The sequence below is a fragment of the Chamaea fasciata genome, unplaced genomic scaffold (genome assembly GCF_029207755.1).
Source record: "Chamaea fasciata isolate MVZ Bird 193981 ecotype frontalis unplaced genomic scaffold, bChaFas1.0.hap1 SCAF_7, whole genome shotgun sequence".
Classification (NCBI taxonomy): domain Eukaryota; kingdom Metazoa; phylum Chordata; class Aves; order Passeriformes; family Sylviidae; genus Chamaea; species Chamaea fasciata.
In genome coordinates this window covers 8,708,253-8,730,111 of record NW_027094092.1, presented here as the reverse complement: position 1 = coordinate 8,730,111, position 21,859 = coordinate 8,708,253, and the positions used below count along the sequence as shown (strand labels likewise).

At 40.8% G+C, this 21,859-nt stretch overlaps 2 protein-coding genes across 2 annotated transcripts in view; one reads left to right on the top strand and one right to left on the bottom strand.

The window, feature by feature from the left end:
• Positions 1-3,293: 3,293 nt before the first annotated feature.
• On the bottom strand, positions 3,294-9,852 carry SVIP (small VCP interacting protein). Its single transcript, XM_066187481.1, has 4 exons — positions 9,726-9,852; positions 8,768-8,818; positions 6,450-6,563; positions 3,294-5,655 (listed from the first exon to the last, which is right to left on the bottom strand). Exons 1-4 carry the CDS (start codon positions 9,786-9,788, stop codon positions 5,641-5,643), a joined length of 243 nt encoding a protein of 80 aa, XP_066043578.1. The 5' UTR covers positions 9,789-9,852; the 3' UTR covers positions 3,294-5,640.
• A 7,450-nt stretch (positions 9,853-17,302) lies between these two features.
• Positions 17,303-21,859, top strand: part of LUZP2 (leucine zipper protein 2) — an 88,139-nt gene continuing 83,582 nt past the window's right edge. The window contains exon 1 of the mRNA XM_066187469.1: positions 17,303-17,558. Within this exon, the coding sequence (XP_066043566.1) occupies positions 17,497-17,558 (62 nt within the window). The 5' untranslated portion in view covers positions 17,303-17,496. The remainder of the gene's footprint in view (positions 17,559-21,859) is intronic.

Here is a 21,859-nt window from a genome sequence, read left to right as displayed (position 1 = left end):
TGCTGTGTCAGACAGTGGAGCTGGCTGGTCACACCAGTGAGGTGATGTTCTGCAGCCCATAGGGGAAGCAGTAACAGGCGCACAGCCCTCAGAGCCAAAGAGGAGCTTCAGAAGATGCAAGTCCCTCTGGAGTCACAAAACCTGGCACTGTTCTTGGATTTGAGCTTTTCCTTCCCCTTCTTTTTAATGTTGTTGGTCATGCTAAATGTGAAATATTCATTACCCTGTAAATAGAGTGATTCACATTCTCATAAATCATTCACACACCTCTAATATAGCTAAAGGTGTATGTGGGCTTAGTTCATTATTTTGGCTACTTTTCTATGTTCATATTTGGTAATTTATGTGCCTTGTAACATCCTAGAAAAATCATTTTATAGGATTGTTTCACTGACTGTATAAATTTAAAAATGAAATATTTTTTTAAAAATACTCATACATTTTGAAACTCTTATTATTTGTAATCTCTCATCTCCACTTTGCTGCTACCGACTGGATGCCTACATCACGACACTGCTTGCTGCCCTAATAATGAGCTGCACAAAAAAAAGGGCAAACAGATAACACAGAAAATACCCAAATTTTATTGAAAATTGATTTTTCTTTGCAGGGAAAAATATTCAAAAGCATCCTTGAAATATTTTTTGAGTAGTGACTAGTATTTTTCTCCATTTTCTGATGTTAAATTTTTTAAAAATGGTCTTATGTCTGCTCCTGTGGTCTTCAAAATTAACAGCAAAATGTCTATGGACTGGAAAGGATCAAGACCATCTTTCATGTTCCATGCCTTACTAAAATCAGCACCTTGTATCTCACTTCTGTGGAAAAGGCCTACCTCACCATCTGAAAGTACCTGCTGAATACAAACAGTTCACAGTGACTTGGTGCAGCAGACAAAGTAGCAGGACATAATTCCAAAGTTGCAGCCTTTTATTCTTATTTTGAAACACTTTCTAGGAAGATTAAACCTATATTCAAGCAATAGATCTTTTGAAAAGCCATAGGAAGTCCCAGTTGTCACAGAAGTTGTCATATGTCCTCCATAAGGGAGCGGAAAACAGACCATAAGCAACATCATTTTATAAAAAACATAGCATAGCTGAAAAAAAATCATGATCTTAATATAACCACTGAGAAATCTGTTTTCAAATAAAAAGGGAAGGGAAAAAAATCACTCGTGGAAATGTGAGATGTTTATTTTAAAATAATGGCTAGTTTTTAAAATATAATTAATTGGATTTCACAGAATCATTGAGGTTGAAAAGACTTCCAAGATCTTTATTTTCATTATCCAAGACTAAGTTTGTGTAGTTATTATTATATTGGTTTTTCAAATATTTGAAGGTGTTTACATATTAATAAATCAGAGCAGATAATTATAAGAAAAGGTATTCGTAAGTTTATTTTAATAGTAAACTTCAACAGACCCAGTAAATCCAAATCAAGATTTTAAACTAAACATGAACCCCTTTATGTGCTTGGACTCTACCTATCAAAATAGTCTCTTTTTATTTCAGGGTACTCCAATGTCTCTTTAAAAATCACATTAAAACACTTCCTGACTTAAAACTTCAACTTTGCCAGTTGCAAAATGGGAGACCATAGGATTTTATTTTAAAGTATTGCCAGTACCCCCTGATGTAGGAGAAGGGAATACAAGTGACCTCACCCCTGCTAAGTACCCAAAACACCCTCACCTCTGATGAATCACAGCTACATCCAATGAAGATAAGTGTGATAAAAAGGAGTAGGTGAGCTGGTGAGAGGCAATCATGAAGGAGGAGGAACCTTGAGGAAGAGGGAATGAGAGGATCATGAGGAAGGACTCTGGGGAGAGAGAATCACTGCTGTGAGGTCAGTCTGGAGCTGCAGTTAGAACCTGCTGTTGGAACCTGCAGCCACAGTCTAGCTGGGTAAAAGCCTGCAGTCAGAGTCTGCACACTGATACCTGCAGTCAGAGTTTAGCAGGGAATAACCAGCAGTGAGAGGCTGAAAGGGAAGCCTACAGTACGAGCTTGCTGCAGAGTCAGTGAATAGTTGGAGTCAGGATGGCTGAGCTGTAAAGAGGAATAAACCAGGGCCCTTTTCATTCTGTGATGAACAAGACACCTGTGTTTCTGCTCATTTCTACTCTCTGACAAGGGGGCTGCTGTAACAACCTGATGTAAAAAACATTTGTTAGGAACCTATAGCTCAATTTATAAAGCTAAAGCTGAGCAGCAGAATCTTGCTCAAAGGCATATAGCCCTTGTAGCAGTGATGAGGGCAGAACAGATTTAGGTCATTTTCCATGAGGCAGTGATTTTAACTAACTATTTTGCTGTGAAAATTGGCTGACTGTGAATGTTGAGGAGGCTGAAATCCTAAAAAGTTTAAGTGATAGGAGTTGCAATAAAGCCCTTTCTTAAAGTCCTCGTAGACAAACCCCATGGGAGCTGCCTGTGAATAAACTGTGCTTAATCTCAAAATGGATAAATTATGTATAATTATTTACAAAAAACATTATTGTATGATGTCAAATATGACTCATCATGCTGGAAGCCCTTCAAAATTAGTTTGGAAATGTAATTGTGGTATCTGTTACTGCTCATTATAGGAAGTGCATTCTGTCACCTTACTATTCGTGCATTACCTGGAGATCTTTTTTCCCAAGCAGGATTATTTACATCACTGATTGAGGATAGGATTTTTTTTCATCTTTATTATAGTGATAATTGCTCCTTCCTTTTCAGTACCACCTTTTTTTTTCCAACAGCAATTTAGAGAAGATATGGAAAATCTATGACAGCTAGTTAAAGGGTTGTTGGTGGGCATGAGTGAAATGAGAAGGCAATGTATGTGTGGGAAGTAACTTCAGTTACTTCCTTGTAACTGAAGACTCAATCCCAAATTCATTACATGTGTTCACATTTGATCAGGAAGATGAGCTGTTTGCCACACCCCAGAGTTACAGAAGCATCTCCTAGAGATGCTGACAAGGGCATGGTTCTTCTTGGGTTTACATGTTGTACTGCCTCCTTGGCAGCAGCCTGGCAGTACCTGACAAGAGAAGGAAGCGCAGTGCTGCTGCTTTGCTATGTCTCCTCCTTCCTTAGCTTGTGGAATGTTGACTCGGGTAAGGTGGAACAGACAGGAGGGATCACACAAATGTTGATGGGGCTAGACAGGTTTTCCCAGACTCTGGAAAAACTGCTGGCATTGCTTGTGCCTGATGAGCTGTGTCTCCAGCATTTAGTCTTGACACTGTGCCAAATGCTGAAGTCATCTGTGTTCCTCAGGGCCCACTGTGCTGCTGCCCACCCTTGCGGAGACACAGCTTCTGTGTCTTCCCAAGTTTCAGGATATCTGAAACACTACAAACACTCTCTCTCTAGCATAATCTGTTTATATTAACCATATGGAGTGGCAAATGGTTTCACTTTGTGATAGCGTGATCTTTGTTGCAGTAAGAGTCATGGATAGTCAGTTTTTCAGTCCAGTTTACTAGCACTGGGCTTTGGCCTCCCAGTTTTTGAAGTGCAAGACTATGCTTTCTGATGATTAAAAAAAAAAAATAGTTGTACTGATGTAAACAAAGTATCAACTGTCTAGGTAATCTACATGAAAAGGTGCATTTTAACAGCCTCTGAGGTGCAGTAAACATCTAGAATTGGGGGAAATAAAGACAAAATTCCTGTTGTGGTTCGTGTTAACTTAGTGCTGCACTAAGCAATAAGAAAGACAGGGAACACATCTCTAAGAAGAGAGCAGCTCTAATCTACGTGGCTCTCAGCCTTACTGTTTAGTGGTACGTGTCAGTTGTACACTACTAATATGCAGTAGTTGCTGCTTTCACCCTCAACTGAAACAAAAACTTAAACCAACAGTAAGTGTTTTTATTTACCCAAATAATTCCCAGTCAGTCGAGCCTGGCCATTTGGACAATTGGATGTGTATGGTATAGGAATATCTTTTAAAACAGCTTTGTAGGTGATTCATAATCTACAACTACACACTCCTACAGCCTCTGATGTGGTTCCTTAGCCAAAGAATAAATCTGACATTCCATACTATGTCTCTTAAATAGCACAGACCGCTCTGGCTTTTACATAAAGGATGGAGGGAGAGAATAGTGTGATTAGTTTCTCTAGGTTCTTTAATGGCTTTAAATGAAAGTGTTCATGGCACTAATGCAAGCAGGGGATTGGATGACAAGAGACGTGGTTATTCGCTCCCCTTGCACTCTTGGGGAAGCAGTATGACAGAGAATGAAGAGAAAAATGTTTGAAGTCCCCAAGTGACCAACTATAAGTGCAAGTGCTGCTTAAGTGTCTTGTACTAACACCTGTGATGTTAGATTGAAATTCTCATTTCAAATTTATGTCTGAGATACTTTTGTATAACTCAATGCACTTTCATTAGACTTTAAAAAAAATTATGACCAGTTAACACACTGAAGGGAGCAATTGCCAGGAATCAAAGGAAACTGAAGGCAGTCTTCAGCCAAGGACACAGCTTTTTTTCAGCTCAAACACCATTACGTTAATATTGAAAGTTCTCCCTTCAGTTCTGAAGGCTAAGCCAAGAAACTGTGTCAAGACTGCACTCCCAGGCAAACACTGGGCAGCACTGAGATGGGAAAGACAAAATACATAGTACAAGGGGTGGAAAAAAAAAAAAAAGCCTCTATAGTTTTGACTAGGTCAGACATGAGGTAATTGCAGTACTGAGCCTATGTGTAATATGCATACTGCTCTCTGGGGAAAAGAAAATGTTTTTGCACCGTAAGTAGTACGCCTAAGTAACACAGAAACTTTTGGAAATGAACTGGCAAAGAGATGGCTTAGTGATTTGTTTTCAATGCTGCTGAGAAGGGCAGCATTGCCCTCTTGTGGTAATAAATGAAAACAACTAATAACAAGATTTTTAATTTCATGTTTAACTTTTAGTATTCATTATAAATACTTACAGACCCCAAAGAAATCCACATGAGAAAATGAGAACAATTATTACATACATAATAAAACAGCATTCTTGATCTAAGTGCACTGGATTTATAAAGGTTTCTATTTTCTTTTAACTAGTCACAAAATTATTCCATTTGCGAGGACTCTACTTTTCTTTTTTTGAAAAAGGCACTAAATTCCTAAGCAGTCCAAGAGTCATTAGGAAACAGAAAAGAAATGCTGTCATCTGCATATTCAAATACATACATATATGAAAAACTTTCTACATGAGGACTTGGAGAAAAGTTTAATTGTTGAGCTTGAAATAAGCACCAAAACCAACATGTGGGCACCTGAGCTTGCTCAGGCCAGTCATACACAGACAGACAGACAGACATCAACTGACCAGCCAGTATGCACATATTGACTGATTGCACACAAGGAGGCCACTTCCAGCTGACAGGAAGTCTTCAAAGGGAAGCAATAAAACATGCATGAAAAACAAACAAACAAAATTGGCAAAACCGTAGTGTTCAGAATTAGTTCTTAAGTTTTTTTGTGAATGTTTCCACATCCGTTGTCCCTCAATGGCAAAGTACTGCTGAGTTTTCAGATGTAAATAGCAAAAGCCACATGATGAGTAAGTACCACTTGGCTGCAGAAACCAACGAGTTATTGGCAGTAAAACATCAATCATCTGTTCAGAAGTCATGTGTTATCCAACCTGCCACTAAAGAAACAAACAAAACACACCACAGGTTTGTAGGAAGGTAAGACAGGAAAAAATCCTAAACCAAACAAACACCATAACGTTGTCCAACTACAATAAATTCTCCATTCACCTTTAAATTCCCAATTCACCTTTCACCCCAGGAAGTAATGGACATGCAGTATATCAACTTATACAAGCTCCTGCCTCCTGAGTCATATAAGATAATGAGGGCAAAAGATGAAGGTTTATGGAGCCTGAGTTTCAGTGATCAGATACATCTATTGTTTTGGAGAGATTGTAATTCTTCATTCATTCTCTGCCTGGCCTTCTGAGGTTAAGTTCACATTAGAATAGCAATAGTAATAAACTTCATCCATATTTATGCCAACACTGCACGTTTCTTTTGTAATGAGAGACACATACATAACCCCCAAACCACCACCCTACTTAGTTCAAGTGTTTTCTGTAAGTTATGAAGGAAGTGAGACAATCTCAACTGGCACTGAGTACAGGGTAACACAGAGATGAGGCCCCCAGTGCTGAGACCTCTAAAACTGATGCATCACAGATGTAGAAACTGGGAAGAAGAGGGGGGGGGAAAAAAAAGCTCTCTGCCACCCGTGCTGTCTTTCTGTCTGAGTGATGAAGTCTCATTAAGAACACTGCAGGATAATGACACATGCTTCCATTTCTATTCCATTTCCCTTCCTCTTGGTTTTTCCTCAAGCTATTCAATCTTCTAAGTGACAAAACAGGATTTTCACAGTGAATACATGGACAGTTGAATCATATTGTTTCTTTTTTAAACTTACTCTCAGTCCTCCTTCTCCTCCAGGACGTGAAGCTGCAACTCTTCTTTCTATTTCTTCCTGTTTCTTTTTCTTCTGCTCTACAGAGTAAACATTCTTAATACCTCGAGAGGAAGCCTGGCAGAAAGCACATTTGAGTAAGACCAAGTTACCTTAGAGAGAAACCAAACTGCAAGTGTTGGCAACACTATTTTATGAACTGTGGTTTGCATGAAAAGACTGAAGCACTCAGAAATGCTACTGTTATATCAAGGTAGACCTTTCAGGATATTTCCTCATTCTGTGAACTCTTGGTCCCATAGGTGAGGGTGGTTTTGTTTCACTTTGTTACTACATCCAGCTGAAGATATTTAATACTCAGATACAGAACCAGAACTTCCCTTCTAAAAAGTCCACAAATTTTCACTTTGTAGTTTTTTCAGTGTCAGGGCCTCATGAACAGGGGAGAAAAAGAGCTGTGTTAGTAGTGCTAGCCCTGGCTGTGAAGAAGTTCAACATTTAAACTATGATCCGTGAGAAATACCTTGTACGATAGTCTACCCTTCAAAATGTCCCAGGGCGTGTGGGTAGCAGGAGTACCAAATGAAAAATCTGTCATGAATTGCCTGCTTCACATCCTTGTGGGAACTGTTAAATGATGATCTAGACTAGATGGCAGGAGTATCAGAATTACAGACAGTAAACACCATGGAAAAGAAATAGAAAAAAGAAGAAAATGTTTTAAAAACTGATTCTTACCTAAGTTTAGGGTTATTGTAACATAGCAGAAGTTATATAAAAGATACGAAAATCTTCCAAGGCAAAACAGCAATGTTCTCACCTGAATTTCAATCCGAACAATAAGCTCAATTCTCAGTGGGGTACTAAGACAAATCTTACCACCAAATACCAACCTACTTAGACCATATGTTCTCTGCCTCTTAGGAAACTGCCCTTCCAAGTGAGCCAGGTACCCAAATTGCCTCCAGCACCCCAAAAGGAAGAACAACTCACATGATGTCAGGAGGGATAATGAGCAGCTAAGAGGCATGTACAGGAAAACACTAAGCAGAGAAGAAAGGACATCTGATCTATTCTCTTGTCCCCTCACTAAGGCAAAACCAAACATGGCTGCTTGCAAGATATCTCCATTACCCAACATTCAGAGACTAAAATGACCTCAAAGATAGTCCTGAAAAATCCTGGTAGATGTTTTATCTCTCTGTCTTCCAAGAAAACAAAAAGTAACAGAGAGTGATAGTTCCATTTTTCTTTGGCAGCATCACGGGTCCCACAAAGCTTAAAGGACATGCACAACCCTAGTTGCTTCATTTCTTCTTCCTCTGAGGAAAGCTTTTTAGCCAGTTAAGAGCTAGCTATTTCCTACAGTTATGCCTAAAAATCTCTTTGTGACTGAAACCCATTTGTGACTGAAAATAGCACGTGGATTGCTTTTAGTGCAGAGAATGACACAAAATCAAGAGTTTTAAGGAGTCTAACGCATCCTGTCACTCCAATTAGTTACCAAACCCCCTTCAAACCAGGTCAACATGGTCCTCATGCATAATGGTCAATTCCTAATTCAATATGTAATGTCACTGACATTCACACAAATAACAATCCTTTCTCTTCACAGTTCAGCTGTGGTCTCTATGACACACCATTCAAAATCTACAATAAATAAAGAGTATTTGCTATAAGCCTTTTTCAGAGGTATGTAAGGGGAAAAAAAACCAGGCTGGCTGTTCTGCTAGAACATTAGTATCCTACCTCTCCTAACTCTAAAGATATCAAAGCAGTTAAAGCTTGGAAACCTTAAAAAGACAAAAGACTAAGTTAATACTACATCTTTGCTGGAATCTGAGCTGATAAACATGTTTAAACTGTTGCCTTGTTGATCAACAGAACTTGCAAGTGCATACAACCTGCATTTTTAAGAAAAGTACGAAGTGCAGTATCACTTGAAATTGCCCCTGCAACAATTGTTTGACCACTCTGGTTTCAACACTTCTCTATCTCTTGTTTTCAAGTCTTAGAACAAGGATAAAATAATGTTGAACTTGCTCTTCCAGTTCTTAGGTTGTTTTATACACTAAAGTATCTTCCATCCAAACCAGCTCAGTTATTTTGCAATGGTCTTAGAGCACCTACCTAGCTGTGAAATTCTTAATATATATAAAAAAGGTATAAATGCACAACAGTAATAATACCAGGAAAGTACTCAATGACAATTCCCACAATCCGAAGACAATATCCAGTGTTACCAGAGAAACCAAGCCATTTTCCCCAAAAATCAGTTATCTAAAAATAATTTCAATAAATGACATTTTATCAGACATTACCTCCATCTGCCTCTTTTCAGCGGCTTCTGCTAGTTGTCTTCTTTTTATTTCCTAGATATAAGGACAGTGAAATTCTACTTCAGTATAGCCTTAGCATTCTTTTCAAAGTCTTCATTTTTAAGTACGACTCAAATCTGTGATACTAACTCCCACAAAATGTCAACTTCAAGTCAATTAGTATCATCTTCCCCTGCATTGCCAGCCTACAAGAACGAAGTGTTTTTAGTGACTAATATGCCAGAAGAGCAGCTGCTGACATATACAGAGTCAGAAACCGCTATTCAGCTGTTCTGCACCTTCACTCAAAACAATCCAGACTGAGGTGAAATGGCACTCAGTAAAACGTGCTTTTAGAGTCTGGAAAGGGGAATGCTTGCTCTTCCAGGCAGAGCAGGCTCCTTTTCTTTTCCCCCATAAAATCCTCAGATGAGGGGCACAAAGCACAGAGACGAGCTCTTACCCAGGAAAAATGTCATGCAGTGGAAGCTAGTTAGAAGCGAGCACTGGAGAAAAAAGCCCATCTTTTCCTATTTCTTGTAAAAATGGGGGTCATGCTGGCCACAGTTAAGCACTAACACGTCTCACGCGTGTACGGGTCTCCACACAGCCACAGAAGTGCCCACGGGTGATCGGTGGGCCAGGGCAGCAGCAGGTTCTGGGGCGCCAGGCCCCACGCTGCGGGGTGCTCAGGGTGGCCTCGGCCCAACACTTCTCCCCAGCCCAGGCCGGGGGCCGAAGGACGGGCATCCTTTCCCCGGCAGAGCCGCTGCCTCCCGGGGCATAACCACAGCCCCGCGGCCTGGCCTCCATGCTGAGGAAGGGAGGTCACCGCCCCCGCGCTCACCCTCAGCGCGGCGACACCGGGCGTCACTGATAAACAACGGGGGAAAGGGAAGGACAGGGAACGGACGGGGGCTCGGGCCCGGCCCCGGGGCCGCCGCCGCGCTCCCACACTCACCGGGTCGGGCGTCTCCACCACGTCCTTGACGGCGCCCCCGAAGCAGGGAAGGCACTGCCCCATGGCGAGCCCGCCCGCCCTGGAGCCCCGCGGAGGAAGCGGCGGCGGCCCCGCCCACGGCCCCGCGGGCCCGGCAGTGCCCGCCCCGGCCTGGGGCCGGCGGGGGCGGGCGGGGCCGCGGCGGAGGCTGGAACGGGGTCGTGCCGGTGCCCCCGGTCGTGAATTCCATGGAAGGTGTTCTGTGATGGCGCAAGGAGAACAGTGCGATTGGTTTCCCGGGCGGTGTTCTGCCGGCAGCCAGCGTTTCCGATCCTGTGCCCCGCCCGGCGCTGCTGGAGCTCAGCTTAGCCGGCGCGGATCTAGCTCGGCTCAGATTGAAACATTAATTTTGAAGAATTAAAGATTTTAGTTAAACCAGATATTGCTGAAGTAAGACAGATAGACTTCCCTTTTGATAAGCAGAAGCCGGATTTAAGGAACTGATAAATCATGAGGCCTGTCAACTTATGTTTGTGTATTCTGACTAATCAATAGGCTTCAAGAAGGACAATGAATTCATAAATCAAATACTCCTGGGAAAACAGGATTCAGTTGTCACACAACACTAAAAGGTTAAAAAGTCAAAGCGAAGAAGACTCGCTTACTTCATCATTTTGAGACCCTGTCCCATAAACAAGACCACCGACCCATTTCAAAGAACAAACCATGCATGCTTAATAGTTTTTGGCTAATTACCATACGAAGTGGGGGATGAGATGTACTAAAGTCATGAATATACATTTGTGTTTTGGGTATTCAAAACTTCTGTACATAAAAAGACCCTGTGATCTTCTGTAGGTGCGCGTGTGTTTGGGAGCTATCCCGCATGCTGCCCGGCGTCGTAATTAAACATACGCTTTCTAACTTTAAACTGTTAAAGAGTCTTTTGTCCGTCATAGTTGGATATCGGCATTAGGGCGATATTCATATTTTTTTAATAATTCAGGATGATTGAAGGTGTCTCTTTCTGGCTCTTCTGCTATTTCTTTTTTTTTTCTTCTTCTTTTTTTTTAACTTTTTTTTCTTTTTTTTTTCCTTAAAATAAAATGAAGAAACCTTGTCTTCCACTTATTTATAGTAGACTCCAGCATTACCATATTCAACATTTCCTGAATTTGAGTGTTGGTGCATATATCAATCCCCAAGGATTATGTGAGGAGTATAAAATGTATTCTTCTGTCCAGAACCTCATGCCCAGATCATGCTACATCTGACCAGCTTCTTGTCTTCCTCTGTAATTTTGAACAAGGAATATCTTTTTTGCACCCGTCTTCTTGTCCTAGCATATATTTCATGAGCTTGTGATGCCATACATTATTGTGAAGCACGAATTTAAGTTTTTGTGTTTGTTCCCTGCACCTGTAATCAGGCATGGAATCATGTGACTTGGGTAGAATCATAGAGTGGGTTGGGTTGGAAGGGATCTTATTGACCACGTAGTTCCAAACCCTCTACCATGGTCAGGGACACCTTCCACTAGATCAGGTTGCTTCAAGACCCATCCACCCTGGGCTCAGACATTTTCAGGGATGGGGCACCTACAGCTTCTCTGGGCAACCTCTGCCACTGCCTTACTACTATCATGTAGGAGAAGGGAATACAGGTGACCTGGCCCCTGATAAGTAACTGCTGTATTAATTACCCAATAGAGCTTCACCCCTAATGAGTCACAGCTACATCCAATAAAGATAAGTGTGACAAAAGGGAGTGAGTTAACTACTGAGGCTAGAATCATGTAGGAGGAACCTTGAGGAAGAGGGAACAAGAGGATTATGAAGAAGAAGGCTCCTGAGGAGAGAGAATCACTGCTGTGAGGTTGGTCTGGGGCTGTGGTTAGAGCCTGTGGCTGGAACCTGCAGTCTAGTCTGCAAACTAATCCTTGGAGTTGGAGTTTAGCAGGAAATAACCAGCAATGAGGGTGCAAGGAAAGCCTACAGTAGGAGCTTGTTGGAGCCAGAATCACTGAATGGTTGGAGTCAGGATGGCTGAGCTGTAAAGAGGAATAAACCAGGGCTCTTTTCATGCTGTGATAAACAAGTCTGTGTCTTGACTCATTTCTGCCCTCTGACAAGAGGGCTGCTGCAACACTGTCACAGTAAAAAGTTTCCTCATTAAAAAATTGTAAGAAGTCTTACAATTGCACTTTCTTGTAAACCTCTCCAGCTCTCCTGTAGGTATGTGCTGGAGGGGGCTTTAAGGCCTCTCTGGAGTCTTCTCTAGGTTGAACAAGCCCAACTCTCTCAACCTGTCTCCACATTGGAGGTGCTCCAGCCCTCTGAGGGTCTTCAGGGTCCCCTCTGGACTCTCTAGCAGGTCCATGTCCTTCCTGTGTTGGGGGCCCCAGAGCTGCACACAGTGCTCCTGAAGGGGTCTCACCAGAGCAGAGTAAAGGGAAAGTCACCTCCCTTGACCTGTTGGTCACTCTGCTCTTCATGCAGCCCACAATGTGGTTGGCTTTCTAGGCCGCAGGTGTGCATTGCTGGGTTGTGTGGAGCTTCTCACACCCATTGTTATAAATGATCAGGGCAGGAGATGATATTAGCTCCTTTAAATGCCTTTATTAGGAAAAGAAAAGGGGAAGCTCGAGGGATTGCCTATGCTGCTGCTGCTCCACCAAGGAGGAGGTCTGTATCAGTCCTACTGTGCAGCTGCTGTAGAGCTGGGGGTTCTCATGGCCTTGTCCTGAGGCCTCCTCTCAATCCATTCTTTGCCCAGCTTGTATTTGGGATTGCCCTGACCCATATGCAGCACCTGGCCTTGAATTTCATGGGGTTCATACAGACCTACTTCTTAAGCCTGTTAGGTCATCAGATGGGCTTTGCTGGGTTGCTGAAGTAAGTACTTATTACAAGTCTCAGCATGGTCCTGGGCTTTCTGAACTGGCCTTCAAGTCTTACTGCCATAATGAGAGACTGATGAGGTTCAATGGAGGGTGGAGAAAAGGATGCTTACCTGCTGCCCTTATTAGAGAGGCTGAGATGGTATGCAGGAGAGCTGTGTTGTGTTCTTGGAAGCTGCAGTGGAGGTACTGCAACTTTCCTGCTGCGTTGTGTAGTGTGTTAGGAATTAGTTTTCTGCTTTGTAATGAAAGCATTTTTTGAGGTTTGTTTTTTTTTAAGGGTATCAAGGTGCTGGTTTTTTGTGGATTTAGTGTTCAGTATTTGTCAAGCTTTAGATTAGAACTAAGGGGATCTCTGTTGCTTGCAGTCACCCGTTGTATCCATCAGATGATAATCCCTGAAAGTAACTAAAATAGATTTTGCTGCAAATCTGTTAAGATTTAGAGGAGGATTGAAGTGTGCTTGGACAGAACTCTTCATGGAGAAAGAGAGCACAGCTTTCTGAAGGAATGGTGACCTGGTGTAAGATACATAATGGAAAAGATGAGTGGTTCTTTTAATGTTCTTATATAACTGTTGTGATTTGACACTAACCCAACACCGGGTCCCCCCCAGAGCTGCTTGCTCACCCCTCCTGCTACAGCTGGAAAGCAGAGAGGAGGGGAAAAAATTAACAAAGGGTTCATGAGTGAGATAAGGACCAGGAAAATATTTCAAAGGCAAAACAGGCGCAACTGAAAGTTGCAAAGTGAATTTGTTATCAGAATCAGAGGAGGAAAATGAGAAGTAAAATGAGCCCTTAAAACACCTTTTCACTGCCAGCCCCTCCCTCCTTCTCACCTACAGTCATGGGAGTTTTGGTAATTCATCATCGAGGTTTTCTTCCACGGCTCAGGGGAGAGGAGTCCTTTCCCTGTGAGGCTGTGGGGTCCCTCCCACAGGAGACAGTTCTCCATGAACTTCCCCATATTTTTCCTATCATTGTGGCCTGGATGTGCAACAGAAATAACTTCATTCACATGTTGCCTGAGTTGTGCAGAGAAAATCATTCCATCACACGTGATTCTTTACTGGATTTTTCACGTACTTATTCAGACAAAGCCCAGAGAAATTCATTGGTCCAATGTTCATTTGTCCCAGATCACACAATTCTTAATATTTGGCTTCCTATTGGTCATTGATCCTTTTGCATTCAATGCTAATTATATGCTCATTCTTAGTTCTCTTATTGATCTTTTCCCAGACCTTGTCTCCAGCATATCAGGGAGGATGTTTGGATGTTGATGTTTGTTAATGGTCGCTTATTTCTTGTGCATCCTCTGGCAGCTCCCAGTCCATTGAGATGTTAAGCTCACCAGGCCCCAGGCCATGCCCGGGGAACAGTCTCTTGTAAAGAAACTTCCATTCCCTTTCCCCTGGGCAAAGAGGAACAAAAGCCCTAGCTAAAGTTGCATCATTTTAATAGGGAATATTTGTTCTAATATCTTTACAAACAATTCTATAGGTGAGAGTATGGGTGTTAAGGTCTCCACCGACTTCGAGCAGCAGGTTTGTTACAGAACCCAGACTATTTGACTCCTGAAATAAAAAAAATGGGTCCAAACAAGTCTGACTTTCTGAATGTCTGGAGAATATGACATGTTTAAGGGGGGAGTATGTGGTAGGCGGTTCAGGAAGGCTGTACCTTCCTAGTACCTTAGCCAGTGGGGAAAGGAAAAGGGCAGTATGTAGCTGGGAGTTTAAAAAGGAGACTGTGCCCTCCAAGACCTTGAGAGAGAAAACCCCACAGGTGTGTGCCCCAGTGGACCCTCTCCCTTTACTGGTATAAAGTTTCAGGACTCCTCTGTCTCCTTTATGGACACTGTCTTTTCATATTGTGATTTTCTGAACAAAAACAACATCCTGGCCGGAATAAAGTAATGCCTTAATTCTCTAACACTAAAAATGTTGTTTGGAGAGTTTGGGGTTTTTTTTCCTGCAGTTCCTGTGACATTTCTGCTCTGGCAAGCATAAGCTTGTGTTGTATTTTGCAAAGGGAGACAGTTGGTTCATTTTCCTCTCCAAGGCAGGCAATAATATTCCTACACTATTGATGTATTTAGCTAAACTTGCAAGAACCTATGTGACGAGTGTTTGAAGTGCCTTGGAATTTTGCAGTAATACTTCCATATTTCCTATGTATGGGGTTTTTTTAATGGCAGATAAAATCATCTTTTGCTCGCTAAGCTAGGAGTAATTATTTATTTAGTAAGACTGTCAATTAATTTGAACCAAAAAATGTAAAGCCATTAATTGCAAGAGTACAACTGGGATATTTCTAAGGAGTTCTGCATGTCTTATGTGTTTATATAGAATGTTTCTGTGATATCTTTGAAGTTGTTACACATTGATATTTGATCTCTAAGTGTACACAGCACAATAAATCAACTACAGTCTACGTCTAAGAAAAATCTGCAAGTGATTCTCTCAATTTTTGGTATATATATATTATTGTTAAGATGCACATTACTCCTCTAAAATAAACAACTGACCAACCAACCAAAACACAAAAACTCCAACTTGTCAAGATCAAGGTCATTTATTCCAATAGGAGGGAGGAAAAGGATTCGTTTTTGCTTCTTTAGGCAAGCAGCTGGAGTACAATCAGGTCTGACAAGAACCGCATTGAAGATTAAATGCCCAGCCCTTAATTACAGAAATTTGCCTCTAAAAAGGCAGGTTTTCCTTCTCTCCTACATGCATTTACTGCTAAGCATTGTCTTCACAGTGATGCACTTGAACCTGTGTCTAGCTCAGTATTTTGGGGTGCAATTGCTGCAGTCTCTGCTGAGCCTGGCTATGGACATGCTGTGCTCAAGTGGGCTGAGGGTTCCCCATGGGCTGACCTGAGTTGGGAAAGCTTGTTACACATCCTGTACCCTGAGTTCTTGAGGTGTTTGCAAGCTCAGTGCTGTGACAGTCTTTATAGGATATTCACATCAGAGCAGAACCAAAGCAAGTAGTGCTGGTAAGCATGAAAGTTCCTGATTGTTCAGTCAGTTCTGAATAGGATGGACAAATTATGCAGAGACTGACAAAGTTGTGTCTGGGTGATGTAGCGCTGCCGTAGTTGCAGATTACCTGTACTGAAGTCACTCAACAACTTGTGCAGATATTCCCCCATGCAAGCCTGGTAAAACTCCTTGAGGTGAAACCAAGAAGCAGCAGTAGGCCTCTCTATTCCACCCCCCCTCTGCTTCCCAAAGACAGAGGCAGAGCAGTAAAAGAATTAAAAAATAGTTCCTCAAGTTGCAAAATTTCATAAGGTTACTTAAGATCACTCAGCATTTTTTACTGCCGTGATGCACCAGGACCTTACCCTCTGTTCCACCCTGTAAGAATGCACATAAAAGGAAGATGAAAGAAGTGTTAGCTGCTGATACATGACTATGAAGTGCTTGGTAGACTGAAAAGGTTGGCTTTTTCTCAAAGAGAAAATGACAAGCTAACAGTTCTTTTTATGACCTTTTTACTGTGCTATCATAAGTATCCATGGTAACATGACTGTTCATTCAAGCTGGTACATAGCATCAAAGTAACAATAAATACAGATTTAAATTAATGTGATTGAGTAGGATGTGTTGCCAGGTGTGCTGAAAAAGATTACTAGAGTTGGGACGCAGAAAGTCAGAAGTGAAATATTTTTGTTCCTTTTTGGCTGTGTATATTATATTTTCTTTTTTTTTTTTCTTTTACCTCCCATCATTCTCAGTTTGCTATTGAAGGATGTAATTTATTAATTTTATTTGTATTCACCATGTCCATATCTTAAAGGACAATACCAATTTTAAAAAGTCTTCCATTCATTTCAAACAATGAATTTCTGTTTTCTGAAATACAAAATTACTCTGCAATGAACAGCTGAATGCAATGACCAAAAACCAGTTTAAACTAAGGAATTTTTTATTTTATGCTTGTGATGTATGATGTAGTTTCTGGATGCCTTTTGTAAGAGCAGAGAAGCACATGAGTGACCAGATATCTTTCTTGTAATGACCACACTTCTTCATTTGCAGACAAGTTTGGGGTTTTGTGGTATTGCAGAGATACGCGTTTAAATGTTATACTTTCATATTATTTGCCATCAGATGAACTTGTGTTAAGGCAGGCAATTATCTATACACTGAAAACATGTTTAACCAATGCTGATTTATGTAATTTATGATTAAGATCGGGAGAACACAGGAAACGTGAAAAGGGTGTTTATTTCTTTGAAGGTCTTGTCCATTGTTTCAGGTGATCAAGGGCTTTTAGAGATGGCATTGTTCTAAATCCTATTCTGGAAGCTATTTCTGCTCCTACCTTCAACTTGCCATGGGGTGAACCGATTGAAATAGTAGCTTGCGTGTTCCTGCTTTGCAGAAATGACACCTGGCTATGCGTAGTGGCTTGACTTGGAACAGCTCCTGCCCTTACATCACCTGTCTCGTTCACAGTCACATCGCATAAAGACACTAACTGAAAAATACTGCTGATGTTTTTACTGCAGCTTTCTCAATATTTCTTTTTCCCCCGTCCTGTTAGGATTTCTGGGCCATGCCCCGCTGTTCCCTTGCAATGAAGCTTGGAGCGTCAGACCGTGCTGCCTCCCGGGCCGCCCCTAAGGGGCGCGTCCTGGCGCAGTCTGCGGGCCGTGCTGGAGCGGCGCCGGGCGGGCTCTGGGTGCTCTGCTGCCTCCCGATACTGTCGCTCCCGGAGCTCAAATCCCGATCGTTCCCTGCCTCACGCCGTCTGTCTGTCTGTCTGCGCTGGAGGTGGAACCTCTGGGCAGCGGCGGGCAGCTCCCTTGGTGAGGCGGGGACAATCGGTGTAAGGAGCGGCGTGAGGGATGGAGTGAACCGTGTAGGGCCAGCATGAAATCAATCGCTGCTTACTGCGTGCTGCCTCTCTTCGCTGCTCTGGTCTGTGGCACTGGGTGAGTACCGTCTGCTGTTTTCCTTACAGCTTTGTTTCCCTTTTCTGATTCAGTGCTTTGAAGAGAAATAATGCAGATTTCGGCTTTTGCTGGGTGTTAAGTTTAGAGCAAAGATCGTCTCTTATCTGTCTCGCTCCCGCTCCTGATCGTCTCAAGATTGAACGTTCTCCTAATGGTGTTGTTTGTTTGTTTGGGTTTTTGTGTTGGTTGAGGACTTTTGTTTGTTTGTTTGGATTTTTTTTTGTTCGCTTCTGTGTTTTTCTGTTTTTTTTTTGGTTTTTTTTTTTTTTTTTTGGGTTTTTTTTTTTTTAATGCTGAGAAAAAGATGCTCCTGTATAACTTGACCCACAGCTTGTGGGATGTAACAAGGCAGTGACAGATGTAAGCTTTAAATGTAGGGCAGTTAAGCCAGATAGTCTATTTCGTTGTAAAGAGAGGCAGACAGCTGAAACTGAGAATAGCTAACGTTTTCCCTTATAGAGTGCAAAAAATTTAAAAACACTTGAACATTGTCATCTCAGTTAGGATTCTATATTTGAATATAGACCCGGGGCTTACCTTTTTTTTTTTTTTTTTTACCTTAAGATATTGTACTGTTATCTCAATGCTAGTAAATGTGTAAAAAGTTACTGCAATTTAGAATAATTTCTTTCTTTGAAAGTGTGTGAGAAAATACGAACAAAATCTATTGCAGCTTAAAAATAAACCTGATCTGACCATGCAGTGTTGTGATAGGATTATGCGTTCTGCTCACAGGCTCAGAGATAGTATATTGTCTATGTTGTCAGTATAATATGTTCAGCAGAGAAAAGATAAAACAGACACGTTTTCCCATTGTCTTGATATAAACAGATGAGAAATTAATGTTGGGTACAGAGCAGATCTATTATGATATTGCTCTCTGTTTAGACTGCCCAATTTCCAGTTCTTCATCTGTAAATCAAGCCCAAATTTTGACTATGGTATTTCTCTGCTGTGTTAAAATAATAACACAGAAATAAGTGCATAATAAATAGTAATGGGTCTATAAAGCATGTTCTTGGAGGATATAAGCATATACATTTTTCAAGGAAATGTGACTTTTTCCTTTATGTAGTGTCGCCCCCTATAAAATGGGCATCAAAGCGGCCTTTTGCAGAAACACTCCATGTATTAAGGCTTAATTGTTCACTGAGATGTAAAAAGAAAAGAAAAAATGTGTGCCGGCAACATAGTCGAAGTAAGGGACAGCAGGAGCTACACACACAAGCAAATAATAACTGAAAATCTCTGAATGGGAAAGTGTCCAAATGTGGGGAGAAATCAGGAAATTGCTTCAATTATCCAGTAACTTCCTTACTTTAAAGTGGGGTTTTATTGGCAGAAGGAGGGTACTTTTTTTGGTAACATTTCTGGTTAGGAGTTCCACAGTACTGGTCCATATGAACCAAGCTTTGTAATACAGCATTTGGAGGAGTATGTTGTGGTTCGGTTCTTCTGATTTAATAAAATGTCTATGGCAACTTTCACTGGCAGTCATGTGAATTTACTTGGATTATTAATTTTATGCACATTGAGGAGTGATGCATCCTTGGAAGAAGAGTTAAAATGGAGAGGAAGTGCTAAAGCAGCTTTTGCAGGTGCAGGTTTGTATCTTGCATGAGCTTGTGCAGATTAACCCGTACTGAAAAGAGATACAGAAAGCTTAAAAACTGTCAAAACATTCATGGGAATCAAGGTATTTAGTGTAGAGCCCTAAAACGGAGTCTTATCTTCTTGAGCAGATCTTACCACTATGAGAAATGAAGTGTAGCTAATTCCGGATAATTGTAAAAAAAAAAAAACATAATAAATTGAAATCCTCCCTCAACCTTGAAAAAGTAGTTGGAAAGAATGTCAAGAAGTTGAAGTTGGCATGTGGATGCTGATTATGAAAATTATAATTCTGAGGAGTGTGTATATTTTCATAAGAGCACAGTGTTGTGGCTTGTGATGGTTTATGTTCTTATGTAGTTGAGAAATGAAAATGATCAATGGGAGAGAAATTCCAGTTAAAATTCCACCCGAGTATGTGTTGCTAAGTGAGTTTTGGTACCAGATTGGCCATCCAGTTACAGAAGGAGACTGAAACTCTACAACAGAGTTGGAGATGTAGAAAAGTTGTCTTCAGTTGTCACTTGGTTTTTAAATGGCTGTGTAGAAGGTGAAGTAGTTTTTCAACAGCATGTTCTGGAAGTTTAAAAAATGCAAGGCTGTCAACATGCCATTTACTGGGAAGAGATTATGCTTTAATCTCCTTCAGCAGAAGGCAGTTCTGGCTCTGGCAGTTAATACTTGTTGTAAACCTATGGTTAATTCATCAGTTAGACCCAACAAGGTAGGTTTGCAGGACTAGCTTTTCTTGCAAAACAGCAGGGTACACTATAAAATGCAGGGTTCCTGTGAAATTGCTTAGCTAAGGCAAAATATTAACTTTGCAGGACAGAGCTTTCCATCATGAGGATTTTTTTGTTTTTGAAGTTTGTACTCTTATTTCATACATTGGTACTGAAATAGAGTGAACACAGTACTTGTTGCAGAGGTGGACAACTCATGGATTTTTGTTCCTTGTCAGGTGGTGATGCCATCTTTTTTGCATCATGTCATGGTCATAGTTTTGAAAGATCTCAGCGTGCCTTCAAGCCTAATTGCAATCAAATACAAATTGATGAGTTAAGCTACATTAAAGCAGTATGTAATCTTTTCTTATTTGATAACATTGTTAAGAAGAGGAAAGTACACAGCTGTCACCATTATTTCATAATTGTATGTAACTTCTAAACTTGGTCTAAAATCATACCCATTTAATCAAATGCCCATAAAATTACAGAAAGTTAATGATTTGGTAGTGAACGGCCTTTTCTGCATTATCTAAAATGGATTTTGGTATGGCTTTGAGACACAATTATAGGTCTTAATCATAATTCTGGTCGGTTGTAGTGCCAGAGGTCATATATTTGAATTTGTCTATCCAGTTAAATATGCATGCTTTGGCATAAGTAAAAATTACTGCTCTAAAATCAGTCTCTCAAAATGTAAAGTGGAACATTTTTGAAGATGAATTTAGCTCGGTAAAAATTATGGAATTTGTGTTTTCCTGACCACTTTTATATTTCCTTTGACATTTCAATTTTGGCAGATTTAATGTGTTAGACTTTATATGTAGGTTTTTTTCAACTGTTGCTGAAGACAATACAGGGTTTTCATGTGACATCAGAAATGAGTCTCACAGCCCTGAGAGTTCAGGGAAAAGACCCAGTATACAGTTATAAGCTCAGGATCTTATTCTGTGGCCACTTGAGTGCTTTTGTGGCTCCAGACACCTTAACAGTCTGACTGGAATGCTGCTTGTAAAAGGGAATCTTACATGACGGCAGTCATTGGGATCAGTAACTAAGGTTTATGGTCCAGATGATCTTGTCTGGTGAGACCTCCCTACTTTTAGCTAAAAGGACAGTTTTCGGAGTATTGTTTGAACATTACTATTGAAATACTGTATACCAAAATTTTTGTCTAAACAACAAAATACAGCTTCTTGGAAGAAGCCTTATATGAAACAGAGCTTTCCTTTCCTTTTTTTTTTTTCCTTGTGATAGTGCATTCTTTTCTGCCCACATGTGAAATATGACAAAGATACAAGACACTGAATAATTTGATTGAAGCAGAATGCTTAATAGCAGAGAACGGGACCATAAACCCAGCAAGATGTGCTTCAATAGCAATTGTAATATTTCTACTATGGCAACTCCTTAAATGCATGTAAAAAGAACAGGGCTGTAAAAGGCAGAATTTTTTAATTGTGGAGAAGTAGCTGTTGGAGTTGTTTTTTCTAAAAGTACAGTTCTTTGTCAGTCTTACTCCACTGGTGTTAAAAGGCAATCTGTAATACAATGGCTTCAGAATAACACATCTGTTGTTTGTAGCAGGATAAAAGTCATGTGCTTATTTCAAGCTGGTTAATGAATGTACAGGTGTTGATCTGGCATGTGTCTATAGTTGGAAGTGATAAAAATATGATGAATTGCTTAATTAAGCTTGAGAATGGTTGGGCTTTCCTTGATTGTATTTTTAAGGTCAGCTATTTTCTTTACATTTGTTGGGTTTGGTAATTATTTTTTAAGGGATATGAAAATAATTTCCCTCCTTTCAGGTAAAGGTGTGTAAATGACTCAGCCTGAAACTTAAGGAAAAGATAAAGAGGAACATGTCTGATGTTACTGTACTGGCATGGAGTGGGAGAAAGTTGAAAATCCTTGTTTCCAGTTTTTAAGATCTTTTTGGTT

What these genes read in the sequence shown, in the direction of transcription:
- SVIP (XM_066187481.1), bottom strand. Translation starts at nt 9,788, where the DNA reads ATGGGGCAGTGCCTTCCCTGCTTCGGGGGCGCCGTCAAGGACGTGGTG. An exon ending in TGGTGGAGACGCCCGACCCG is followed by an intron (nt 8,819 to 9,725) that starts GTGAGTGTGGGA and finishes CCTTATATCTAG; the next exon opens with GAAATAAAAAGAAGACAACT. An exon ending in CTGAAAAGAGGCAGATGGAG is followed by an intron (nt 6,564 to 8,767) that starts GTAATGTCTGAT and finishes GCTTTCTGCCAG; the next exon opens with GCTTCCTCTCGAGGTATTAA.